The sequence below is a fragment of the Pteropus alecto genome, unplaced genomic scaffold (assembly GCF_000325575.1).
Source record: "Pteropus alecto unplaced genomic scaffold, ASM32557v1 scaffold25, whole genome shotgun sequence".
Lineage (NCBI taxonomy): Eukaryota > Metazoa > Chordata > Mammalia > Chiroptera > Pteropodidae > Pteropus > Pteropus alecto.
The window spans coordinates 31,345,451-31,357,621 of NW_006441955.1; the positions used below are offsets into that span (position 1 = coordinate 31,345,451).

Here is a 12,171-nt window from a genome sequence, read left to right on the forward strand (position 1 = left end):
ATTTGCTTTCTGTTATATTATTTCTAGTTTCAAAGAATATCATGACTTCTATCTGATCTGCTCTCTGAAGTCTGAAGCCAATAATATGTTTTATTCTAAGTTGATTTTAAAATATAGGTTTCATGCAATTTTCAGAACACGTTTGTCCTAACAAAATTTAGCTCCACTTTATCAATGATTTTGAAAAAATTTTTTAGTAGCAAAACCTTCTTTCTTCAAATGCAATCTTTCAAGAGGCATTTTAAAATGCTCAAATAGTATAAACTGTTAAAGTTCAAATTTGTAGCATTCTCCTTATTAAAATGTGTACATCAGCTGGACTCAAAAATTTGAAATTTAGGATTATGTTTGACACAAATAATTTCTATATTTTGTTCCACATAAACAAGAAGCTGCAAATGGTGAAAGTTTTTATACTACTAATTGTTATTATATTTCTTCTTGATTCAACTGATCCAGGAGCTTGAGAGTGGAGTAACCAAATTTTGTTCCAAATTTTTATAACTGGCAAATCTAATAGCTCATGTTATACCTCTTATCTATTTCTTTTACACTACTTTGCCAATAGTAATCATTAGTATGCTATTCTGAGTTCTCCAAATTGTTTCTTGTTTTTCTTTCCATCAACAAATCAGATACTACTATTATTACTACTATCATCACCACCAGCCACACGTATTTACCTAATACTTATTATAGTGGCAAGCACTATTCTAAGCAGTATACACATATTAACTCATTTAATTCTCATAACCATCCTACGAGATAGCAAATATTATCATCCTCAATTTATAACTGAATAAACAGGCATAGAGTGATCGAATAATTTGTCTAAGATCATCAGCTGAGTACAGAGTATCTGAACCTAGGCAGTTTGCTTCCAGAGCCTGTGCTCTTAACACTATTCTAAACTCCTTCCCAATATAATCAAGACTGAGTGAACAGTAAATTAAGTTGAAATAATTTGCTTATTGCTATATGAGTAATTCAGCTAAGTGGATTCTTTTCTCCCAGAAGCTGCTCTGGTCTGGTAACTAGCCAAACCTTCAGAACAGCAATTCAGAGATAAGGTAGGTAAAAATGCAAAAAAAACCAGGAAGTACTAAAATCCAATTAAGTAAAAATATTTCTAAAAAAGAAAAAAGAAAGCACTGGGACTACAAGGATCTTGGTGAACCATGATCTTAAAAAGAACAGGTACTAGTTAAGGAAATAGGGGCATAGTTAAGAGGAAATACAAAAGTTCTACAATGTCTGAAAGAAAGTGAAATCATTATTATTAAGATATAAAAACCCTAAATGAATGAGAAGAAAAAAGGCATCTTGCTGCCATAATCAAATTCAAATTCACAGAACTGGAAAGATTTTGAGAAAAAGAACTCATCTACTAAAACACTACATTTAATCTTATAAATCTTAGAAAATAAAAGTTAAAAAATTCTTAACAGAAAAAAAAGTATTTGATTTATATTTATCTTCAGGAAAATTTCAGGAAACTGGAAACTAATGATCATATATTCTTTGAAAAAATATCTATTAGTGGTCAGACTGGAATCAACTAAATATTTGTACTAAATAATTAACATATCTTTTAAAAGATAGATTTGGGATGACTATGTTTTATATAGAAATGAGATACCTAGATTTATAGTTAGATAAACAATTATAAACAAAGTATTACTAATGGATAACTGCTAACATAAAGACAAATTTTCTTTTTATATATAGGATATATAAGTAAAATGAAAAAACATATAAGTGAAATGAAAACAAGCATCTACAGAGTTCAAGTATGTTTTCAACATTTTAAAATTACCTTTTCTAACTTGTTCCTAATAAAAACAGCTTTATTCAAGGACAAAACATGAAATAATGTATGCTAAAGGCTGGGGATTCAGAAACAAAAAAATCCTAGACTTCAAAGAACATAATCTATTGGGAGAAAAAGAAAGAAAACAACAGACACAATGTAGTGGAGCTAAGTATAAATCATGGTATCCTAAGGTGCTCTAGGAATAGAGTACATGTAGCTAACATAACTGAGAGTGGTAGTGATTCTGGGTTAGCGGAGAGAGATTAGGTAAGACTTGACAGGAAAGGGGACCCTGGAGCTAAATCTTTAAAAACAGCTCAAGTACAAGTGGTTTACTCTAGTAATTGAGAATAAAATATAACAGATAAAGAGATTGCTTACCTAGTACCTAGCCTGATCTTTACCCAAGAATTACTTCATCTGTTTGCTCCTGGATGCAACATTCCACATAGCTACTGTGGCAGCTAATGGTTCTTACATTATTCCATAATCCTAGCTAATAACTGGTTAGTGACTCAACTTTAGCTAGTAACAATCCTTGTCTAAAATACTTCAAAAAAACATAAATAAGGAAAAATTAGTCCTTTTCTGTGTGAAAAGCTGTAAGATGTGACACTCAGGAACTGGCAGTTACTATATTTTTCCACCATAAGGAAAAAGCAAGTCAGTAGTGAAAAAAAGAATGGTCCCTTCCTTTACATATTAAGATTCCAATATTTAAAGCTGAAGTTACTTATGCTACTTAGTAATACTAACTGTATAAAAACAGCACCAAGATTTAAATATTTTTTTCTTTCATTAGTTTGTTTTTTTTCTTTAAGCTTCAAATAAGTATGCTCTTCACAATTAAGTCAACATCCTTACTGATATTTGTCAACTGTACCTAGGAACATAGGTATGAGCAAAACTAAAACAGAAGTAAAATAGCTTACCAAAAAATCTCATGCTAGATCTTTTCTGCTACTTTATAAAGCAGTGTAATGAAAAAATTAAAAAATTAAGCAAGTTTACTATTAATTTGAACAGTGGGTCAAAACATAGATTTTATTGAACAGTTAGAGTTACCTAATCTTGGCTGTTTTCAGGTATTAAAGGTGAGGTTAAGTACCTGGAAATTTTAGTAAATGGTGTGTAAATTAACAGGCCATATCCTTGGTTAACCAGATTAAAAGTTACAATTTGTTGTCTATCATTATGTGCCAGGTAGTGGGTACTTTACTTTCATCCCAAATTTCATTTAAAGATTGAGTTCTTACAAATGAATAAAAACATCCAATTAATTATTCTTTGACTTCATGTGGCTACAATTTAGGAAGACTAGAGAGCTTTAGAATCCAAGTATACTAGAGTAATTCTGTTCTTCCTCTGCTGGACAACTGTGGTAGAATGAGGTCCGGGTATGAAATGGTACTGCAAAATGTAAAAGCCAGAGACTTCTGTTTACTTAAGATGATTAAGTAAGTTAATATTTTACCTTATCTCAACTAAACCATATTAAGGAAGAGAGATACTAGAAAACAAGACCTTTTTGGTTTCAAACTGTGCTTCTTCCTGACAGCATCCTCTACAGTCAGGATCCAGCTGAAGTAGGTTAAATTGTCCAAGAAGATCACAGGAGCTGCAAAGCAAGTTGCTGGAGAAGCCTAACTCTCTGCAAGCTTCTGATGAAAACTCTGCCCCGAATGCAGACACCTGAAAATAAAAAATGAGAAACAAAACATAATTCCATATTTATATTATAAAATTTCCAAAAAAAGGAGAAACCAGGGTTGTCAAAATTTAACACACTGGAGATGAGTTACTCTATAACTTTATATGAGTCTATGGTTCTTCCCACCTCTCCCACAAAATTTTTTTTTTCTTAAAAACAAGTTATCTTTCAGTATAGCCACAATATGGATTATTAAAAAAGATACATTATTTCTTTAGATCTGTATATTACGTATCTTTTATTAAACATTCAATAATTCTTAAAAAGGAATTTCCTTAGTAGAAAAACAAATTCCCATTTCATTTTATGAACTTTTAGCGCCTTTTACATGGGTCTATGGACTAACATTAACTTCTAGGTCCCTATCACACTCTACAGACTTATCTTCACTCACATGTAGCAGAGGAAGGGTAGGGAAGGGGACAAAGTTAGAAAGAACAGGAGCACCTCAGAAATAAAATTTTGGGTTTTAGGTACTAACTCCACCACTTTTAAGATGTGTGACACTGGACAAGATAACCTAAGAGTTAATTTCCTCATTGATGAAGGAGCAACACTTCTTACATAAAACAGACTGCCGTAAAGATTAAATGACTTACATAATCAATCAGACTGACTGGCAAATGTAGGCTTTCAAAAATATTAGTCTTCTTCCCTCACCTTCTTAGTGAATATGGTATACCTTCATCTCTCTGAGCTCAACCCCTTTCTCTACCTGTGCTTTGAATCCTAGCTTCTGCCACTTTCACAGGGACTGAATTTCACTAATTCAATTCTTCAGTGTATTCTAGCCCTATGGTTTCTAATTGTTCTCCCCACATTCCATCATTTCTAAATTGTTACTCTAGTTTCCGACTGTACCATTGGACTAAACTTGCCAAAAATCACTAAATGCAAAGGCATTCAAAACTCTTTCCATGGGCTTGTCTTCTTTCTTCTTCCTCTTCTATGCATCTCTTAAATGTCGTTGTTTCCCATTTCTATTTTTGGCATTCTCTTTGCTTCACATACTTTCATAGACAAATGCATCTTTCCCATGGCTTCAGATATCGATTTACTGAAAACTCTGAAGTCTTTTTCTTGAATGTCAAGCTTCCAAAGCCAACAGCCTCCTCGCTGTCTCATTTAGATGTTGCATAGGCATTGCAAATTCAGAATCTCCAACAGTGAAACTTATCTTTTCTCCTTAAATCTATTCCTCCCCAGTGTATTCAATATAGTAAAGTGGTCCTATTTTTACCATTTTCCCTGACCATCTAACTGCCCAGGTCAGTCATTCTGGACTCCACACTTCCTACCATTCTTACAGCTAATTAACAAGTTTAGGTAATTCTGTCTCTTAAAAGAGCTCTCAAATCTTTTCCTGCCTCAGTGGCTTAAAAGCTCACTGACCGACCCTACCTCTCATTACCTCTCCAATCCTATTCTACTTTTCAGCTATAATAAATTCCTGTAATACCTAGAAATATAAAACTCCTACTCAAACACAGATTTACTCATACTTTTCCTATGTCTAAAGCTCCTTTTTCAGTTTTTCACCCCTTTTCATCACTTTTTTTGTTAATTCCTACTTATTTCCAAGAACCTGATCAGTATCAGTTTTCTAGAAAAATTTTTCTAGAAAAAAAAATCAGATATTAATCTTTAGCTACAGTACTTTTCTGAGAAAGAAATTTGTACACAACTGTATAGTAATAAAAGATTGTACTATGTAAATCTAGGATTGTCTAATTCCCCAGCAATATTGTTAATTCTTCAGGGCAAGCATTAAGTTGTTTCTCTATATTTCCAGCACTGTGTGTCAAGTAAATGAATTGGTCAAAACCACAGCCTCAGGTAGCGGGAATTTCAGGTTTGACAGCAATTGGTTAATCTTCTAAACCAAGGGTCTTTATATAAAGGGCCAAATAGTAACTATGTTAGCCTTTGGTGGTTATATGGTTTCTGTTGCAACTATTCACCTCAGCTATTTCAGCACAAAAGCAGTCACAGACAATAATAAATGAATGGGTATGTGTGTTCCAATTAAACTTTATTCACAAAAACGGGGCTGGCTGGATTTGGCTTACTAACTGCAGTTTGTCACTCTTCTAGACTAACTAGGAAGATTAAAACCAAATGGCATTTCCTAATGTAAAAAACTTTTAAGTCTTCTTGGCATATTCCTCCAAAATGTTTATTATTCCATTGGTCTTATGTTAGTCAACACCCTAATTTGATACCTTAAAGATCTTTTATCTTATCTCAATAATAATGTGGAATATATATAATCTTCAAAATAGATCAAGTATCCCAGTCTAGTGGGGAGGGGCATAAGACACTTGCTACTGTACCTAATACTTTGAGAAATTTCTCCATTAGTAAAGTGATCTGCTTAATCTATTTCACAGGATAATCTGTAGTTTCCAAAGATGGCCACCAATATATATACATCATCCCACATGTTCTTACAATGTGACAGGCAGTCCTCCACTGAGAAGTGGTAGTCTATGTTCTCTCCCTTTGAATCTGGGCAGGGGCTTGTGACTGTTCTGACCAACAGTCACAAGAGTATAAAAGAAGCAATATAATGTGATTTCTGACGGAAGATCATAAAAAAAGGAAAGTTTCTGCTTGGCTTGTGCTCATATGTGCTCTGTGTCTCTCTCTCAGAACACTCAACTTTGGAGCTTAGCCACCATGTTGTAAGGTAGCCTAAATTAGAGAGTCAACATGAATAGACCCACATAGAGAGCAACTGAAGCCCCCAGCTGACGACTAGCATCAGCTACTATAGATAAGTGAGTAAAGAGCCTTCACATTTCAGGCTCCAGTCTTTCAGTTGAGGTCTGAGGTGCCATGGAACACACAAGCCATCCTGTTGTGCCCTCTCTGAATTTCTGACCCACAGAATCTGAAAGCAAAATTTTGCATGAATATGCAAAACATGTATATTGAGTAAGTAATTGTTTTACACCATTAAATTTTAGGGTGATTTGTCTTGCAGCCATGGTAACTAAAACAGGTAATAAAAGTGAAATCTCTTTGAAACTGTGACCTGCTTAATAAATATAAGAAATTGCTACCATGGCATGTCTTAAAAACAAGAATCTTGAATAATCATGCGATCTTACTACTTGGTTCTAGTCTGGCATTTATTGAGCACCTATTCACAGGTGGCATGAATATGCAAAACATGTATATTAGAGTCTGATGACATCTTGATTCATTTGCCAACAAAGTTTTGAGTTTTGAGTTTCTGAATAGGAATAATTATCACTTATCTCACAGAGTTTTGAAGACTAAAGGAGAAAAAAAGCACAGAAATCATCTAGTATCTTACCCAGTACACAGTGGGTACTTAGTAAGTGCTAGCGTCATCACCATCTTCAACTGTGAAAGTACAGTTAAAATCTACAAAACACTACTTATGTTTTAATCATTGTATTAGACATGGGATAGAGAATAAGTGTATGGGAGATACAAGTATCTTGAGTTTCAAGAGTGAACTATTTTTTTTTCTAGTTCTATCACTGGTTTGGCAGACTCAAGGCTTTGAATCTAAGGACATCAGAATATATTTTAAGCACTTCGCAGATAAACACTACATACTAAATAATATAAAAGAGGAGTTCAAAATTTTAAATTATGCCTGCCCATCTTTTTATTACCAAAAAACAACTGAACAGCATTTAAAATGCATTTAATATTAAGGTCAAATATTAAATTTTAAAATAAGTAGCCACACTTGTAAGAAAGATAGAGATTCTAAGGATAGAGTGGAATAACCCTGATTGAGATAACCATTTAACAGTTTAACTTTTCCCAGTTCAAAATAGCATTGAAAAGCTAAGAAACTCCATTCTCCGCTCCACGCATTATTCATTCATTTATTTTTCTGGTGTAATTGAGTTCCCTGTAGATGAAGGTTGTTGGCAGGGAAACTGGATTAACTATAATGTAACATTACCTTTTCTGGCAAAAGTTGGGTATATAGTTATACATTTTATTATACTTATACATACATATGATTAGTGGTCTCTTAATTGATCTTTACTCTCAGAAAACTCATGGGTTTCTCATGTAATTTTGAACAGATTTCAAATCTGAAACAAAAATAAATAGATGGGTTTACAGATAAACTCCATGAAAATGAATACAAGAAATATAACCATTACATCAAGCTCTTACAAAGCATCATGTATCTTGCCAAGCACTTTACATCATTATTTTATTTAATCTTAACTACCCTACGAAGAAGGTATCATTATCTCCACTTTGTAGAGAAGTAAACAGAGGCTTAGGATAGTTAATGTAATTTGTCTAAGACAACACAGCAAACAGGTAGGAACATTGATTCTAATCCTGGCCTGCCCACAAGACCCTTGACCACTGTTATTAACTACCATATATCACAGAATCCATGAAGCACCATTATTAAATGTACTACTAAGAATAACAACAAAAATGCTGACAATTGTGCCACTCATTGAAATAAGACTGATCTAGATACAGATGTTAACCTATTAATAAAAGGGGGTTGTTTCAGAATCAATGATACACAGTATCATGAATACTGCTTTAAGTACAGTGCTTTTCTGAATGAAGAATGTTATGTATGAGCTGAATGAAGAAATGAATACTACTTAGTTCTGTGTGCTCTAGAAAACAGCTTCCTTAGGCTATACTAAAATATTACTTTTCTAATGCTTAATCATACTCAGAATGTATTTTCAGATTAAATCACTTTAAATCTTCCCAGTTGTCACTGGAATGCTGATAACTATGCATTGCTATTAACTTTAAATTAGAGCTATTCAGAGGCACACAGTGATAAAAACTCAACTTATCTAGTCTAAAGACTCAAGAGGTGTGAATTAAAGTATAAGTTAAGTTTTCTATCCATTACCAGTAGCTCAACCTCAAGGAGCCAAGAAATTCATCTCTTATTCTTTCCCCTCTGCCATCCGTCAGGTTCCAAAGATTTGGTTTATTTTTATTATTGCCAATTACTTATTTCACCTGGCCTTTTTTCCCCTCAGGCTAACTGTGAAATGCATTTTTTTCTAACTTCTAAGTGTTTTCCCAACAATCCTCCATACACTCTCTTTTCTTTTTCAAGAATTTTATTGCCTTCTTTTCCTAAAAACACTAGTCATTACAGAAGAGACAGGAATAAACCTTAGGGAAGTTAAAACAATTCAACAACAGTGAACTAGGACTCCCTTTCTATTTTCAGAGTCATTTTGTATTTGTATGAGTAGATAGGATTCATTACCGCTCCACACTCACCACTCCACACAAACTATAGATATCCTGATGGCTTTAACAGCAAGGAACAAACACAAATGAACTAGGAGGCTATTCATACCTCATAAGGATTTAAATGAACAAATACATGTAAGGCGCAGTATAAAATATATAAAAGAAAAACAGTCCCTATGTTACCTTTGGCTACCTTCTAATTGGCACAGGAGCAGGGAGAGTGAAGGTATACAAACACATACACACAGCTATGGTACGGTTAAGGTTGGGGATCTGTGTAATACAGCATAAAGTAAAATAGACTATGCGAAGGAGAGAGTACTGTATGGAATGTGTTAAGTTTTGCATTTTATCCAAACACCATACTGTAGTCTTGGTGAGGGAGAATACAGTATGTGAGACATACTAAAGCAAGTGGCCCCAAATCTTCACCTCTACATTTTTGCTCTCCCATTAGAGATAAACAATGGGAATTAAGCCAGGATAGACAAAGAAGTATCAGGTGAAACAGGCCTTGTTAAGGAATGTGAAGGAGGGCAGACTTCACCTTAAAAACAACAGAGAATGTGAAAAGCTTTAATAACGACAGATTTAAGTTTTAGAAAGATGACTTTGGATGCATTGTAAAGACTGGATTAGAAATGGAGAAAAAGGGATGGGGAGATCAGTTAAAGAAACTGGTGTGGTAATTCCAGGCAAGTAAAGATGGTAGCTTAAATTTAGGTACTACCTAAGTGGAGATAGGATTAAGTGGATTGGATTGGAGATTTTTATGGGTTTGATGACTGCTTGGATTCAGAGAGTGAAAGAAAAGAGAATTTAAAATGAGTAATTTCTGGCTTAGGCAATTGGGAAGATGGCAGAGCCAACCATTTAGATTCTGATAATTCAAAGGGCGAACCAGAAGGCTGTTATTTCTAAGGACAGAAATGTTGGTGACCTGAATGAGTTAACAGCAAGTGGATGGATTTCAGAGAAATTTAGTAAGTAAAATCAATAATACTTGGTAATTGCCTGGATGTGAGGTATGTATACAAAGGAAGGAGTCAAAGATGTCACCCAAGTTTCTGGCTTAAATTCTGTAAATGGTCACTGTGGTAGATTGCTTAAAGGCCATAAACTCCCTTTAACCTGCCTAGTATGTACACGTCTTTGCAATGTGACTATGTCACTTCTCCCATGTAGAGATGGAGTCTATTTTTCCACCCTTGAAATCTAGATTGGTCTTGAGATTTGCTTTGACAAATTGTGAGGTGTAAGTGATATATGTGATTTCCATGGCTAGGCTTTAGAAGGCATTGTAGCTTTTGCTCTTTAATAATGCTGTTTTCAGACTGCCATGAAAAGAAGTTGTTCTGGCCTATTGGAAGATGAGGGGGTCACATGGAAAACCAAGTTGACCTATCTGTAGTCAGAATCAACTAAAAATGAAGCCATCGTGGACCTTTCAGTCCAGCTGACCTACTAGCTCTATACAGCTACCTGCATAAATGAGGCCAGAGGAAATCGACACAGGAACTGCTCAGCAGTCCCACAGAATTATGAGAAATTGTTATTTTAAGCCATTAAGTTGGGGTGGTTACACAGCCATAGATAATAAAACAGAGGGAAATCAGAAGGCAACTTGAAATGTTACTCCTTTTTATCTTTGCATGGTGGTGAACTCAAATTACCTAACATTTGCAAAAGAAAAAAAAAAAAAGAAAAAAGAAAAAGAAAAATCTTGAGTAGAAAGTTTAGAAAGGGTCTTTCAGCAATTTCTAAGGCACTAAATACCTGAATAATGGAGTAAAGTAATGCTAACTAGAGAAGTAAAGACTTCATCTCTTAGGTATGGTTGCAAAATAAAACAGGCAGGATCTTCAAACTCCTTGATGAAAGAAAAAGAGAAGTGTTTATAGAGACCTTTGGGACAGGCCCAAACTCTCCCAAACCTTGGATAAATCAATGAAACCAGGTCTCCTAGGAGAACTTTTCAGTAGGCTCAGTAAAGAGAACACCTGAAGAATTAAGCTGATTTAAAAAAGTGTAAAAGATCCAAGCACAGTGCCTATTAAAAAGTTTTATTATTCACATAGCAAAACATGGATTGAAAACTTCTTAGGAGGAATTAACCAATATTAAGTTGTTCATGAGTGAATAGAAAAATAAGTAAAAATAGTTTTTCCTCATTCGGAGATTAAGAACCGATCTGCTGTTATTGGAGAAAAAAACAAAACAAACAAACAAAAAACTTGGTTAACACTGCCCGATTTTAAACGAGATGAAGATTATCATTTTAGATCAATTTCAAAAAAAAAAACACAAATAAATAAATAAATTATGCTTTAGCACACAGTAGCTCCTTTCACTGCAACAATGTTTAAAACCACAACATTGAAGAGCACCCAGCGGTAATGTGAATGTCAGAGAACAGAGGTAAAAGGCTGTCAATGATTTAGAGATCATTAATAATTGAAAGAATAGGAAGTGTACTCTGAACCAAAGACTTGAGGGCTTTCCTCTATGATTTGGGAACTCTGTCGTAAAGAACGGTTTATTCCGGCCCATTGGAAAGCAATTTTCATGCCTTTCCCCACCGTGTGATTTACAGATTGTTTTTAGTTGGAGCTCTGCAAGAGACAATGAGTACTCAAGATAGTCTGAAGCCAGGAGAGAGAACCGTTAGAAACCACGAGCAGGGAAGGATAAGCATCAAACGAGGACATAAGCCACGTCACATTCCGGCCGCAGCAGTAGCTAAGGAAAGCAGTCCTTCCATTCTTTTCAAGTGTGGCTCACAAACAGAGCCACTCGCTCTGGGGCTATCGCGTAGGTGATCTCCACTCACCACGTGAAGTATAGACGCCATCAGCAACCGCAGGCCAAACGCCGGCCCAAGCCAACCGCCCGGCCCAGCCGCCATCGCTACCAGTTTCCGTAAGTCTCTGGCTCCCCAGAGGACCCCTCAGCTAAGGGAGTCCACTCCAGAGCCTGAGCTAAAACAGGCTGCTAACGGGAGATTGCCATCATGTCTCTTAGTCTGTAGCAAGGGCATACAGCAGCTTAAAGGTGATCAAATATCTTTACGTTTCCTATAAATCTAAAGTTTTGGGTCCTTTCGCTAACCCATGTCAGGCACTTTCCTAAGCCCCTCAAATTTGTGCCTCTCTGGGCTCCTTCCTTTCATTCACGACATTTTCGTCAAGCAGCCAAGAAGCCCCGCCTTCGTCAGTTTCGGCCCGCCTCCTTTCCCAAGTATACCCAATCGAATGTCGCTTTGGTTGACACCGACGGCAAAGGAAACCAACCGTAACCTGAACCGAGAGAGGAGCGCGGGGGTTCTTTGGTCCAATAAGCACAACCGAACGGGAGCAGAGTGTGGAGCCTCTGGTTGCCGAGCAGCGTACGTGGATGCGTGCGC

General features: G+C 35.4%; 2 protein-coding genes across 4 annotated transcripts in view; one reads left to right on the top strand and one right to left on the bottom strand.

The window, feature by feature from the left end:
* Positions 1-11,754, bottom strand: part of SELENOF (selenoprotein F) — a 31,195-nt gene extending 19,441 nt beyond the window's left edge. Inside the window, exons 1-2 of the mRNA XM_006919381.3 lie at positions 11,599-11,754; positions 3,338-3,505 (exon numbers count right to left, since the gene is read on the bottom strand). Coding sequence (XP_006919443.2) covers positions 3,338-3,505; positions 11,599-11,673 — 243 coding nt within the window. The 5' untranslated portion in view covers positions 11,674-11,754. The remainder of the gene's footprint in view (positions 1-3,337; positions 3,506-11,598) is intronic.
* A 91-nt stretch (positions 11,755-11,845) lies between these two features.
* HS2ST1 (heparan sulfate 2-O-sulfotransferase 1) overlaps positions 11,846-12,171 on the top strand; it is a 163,322-nt gene continuing 162,996 nt past the window's right edge. For 2 of the 3 annotated variants that reach the window (XM_015595293.2, XM_025051908.1), the window contains exon 1: positions 11,846-12,153. In XM_015595293.2, the coding sequence (XP_015450779.2) occupies positions 11,879-12,153 (275 nt within the window). In that variant the 5' untranslated portion in view covers positions 11,846-11,878. The remainder of the gene's footprint in view (positions 12,154-12,171) is intronic. The other variant, XM_025051909.1, reaches the window with a different exon arrangement.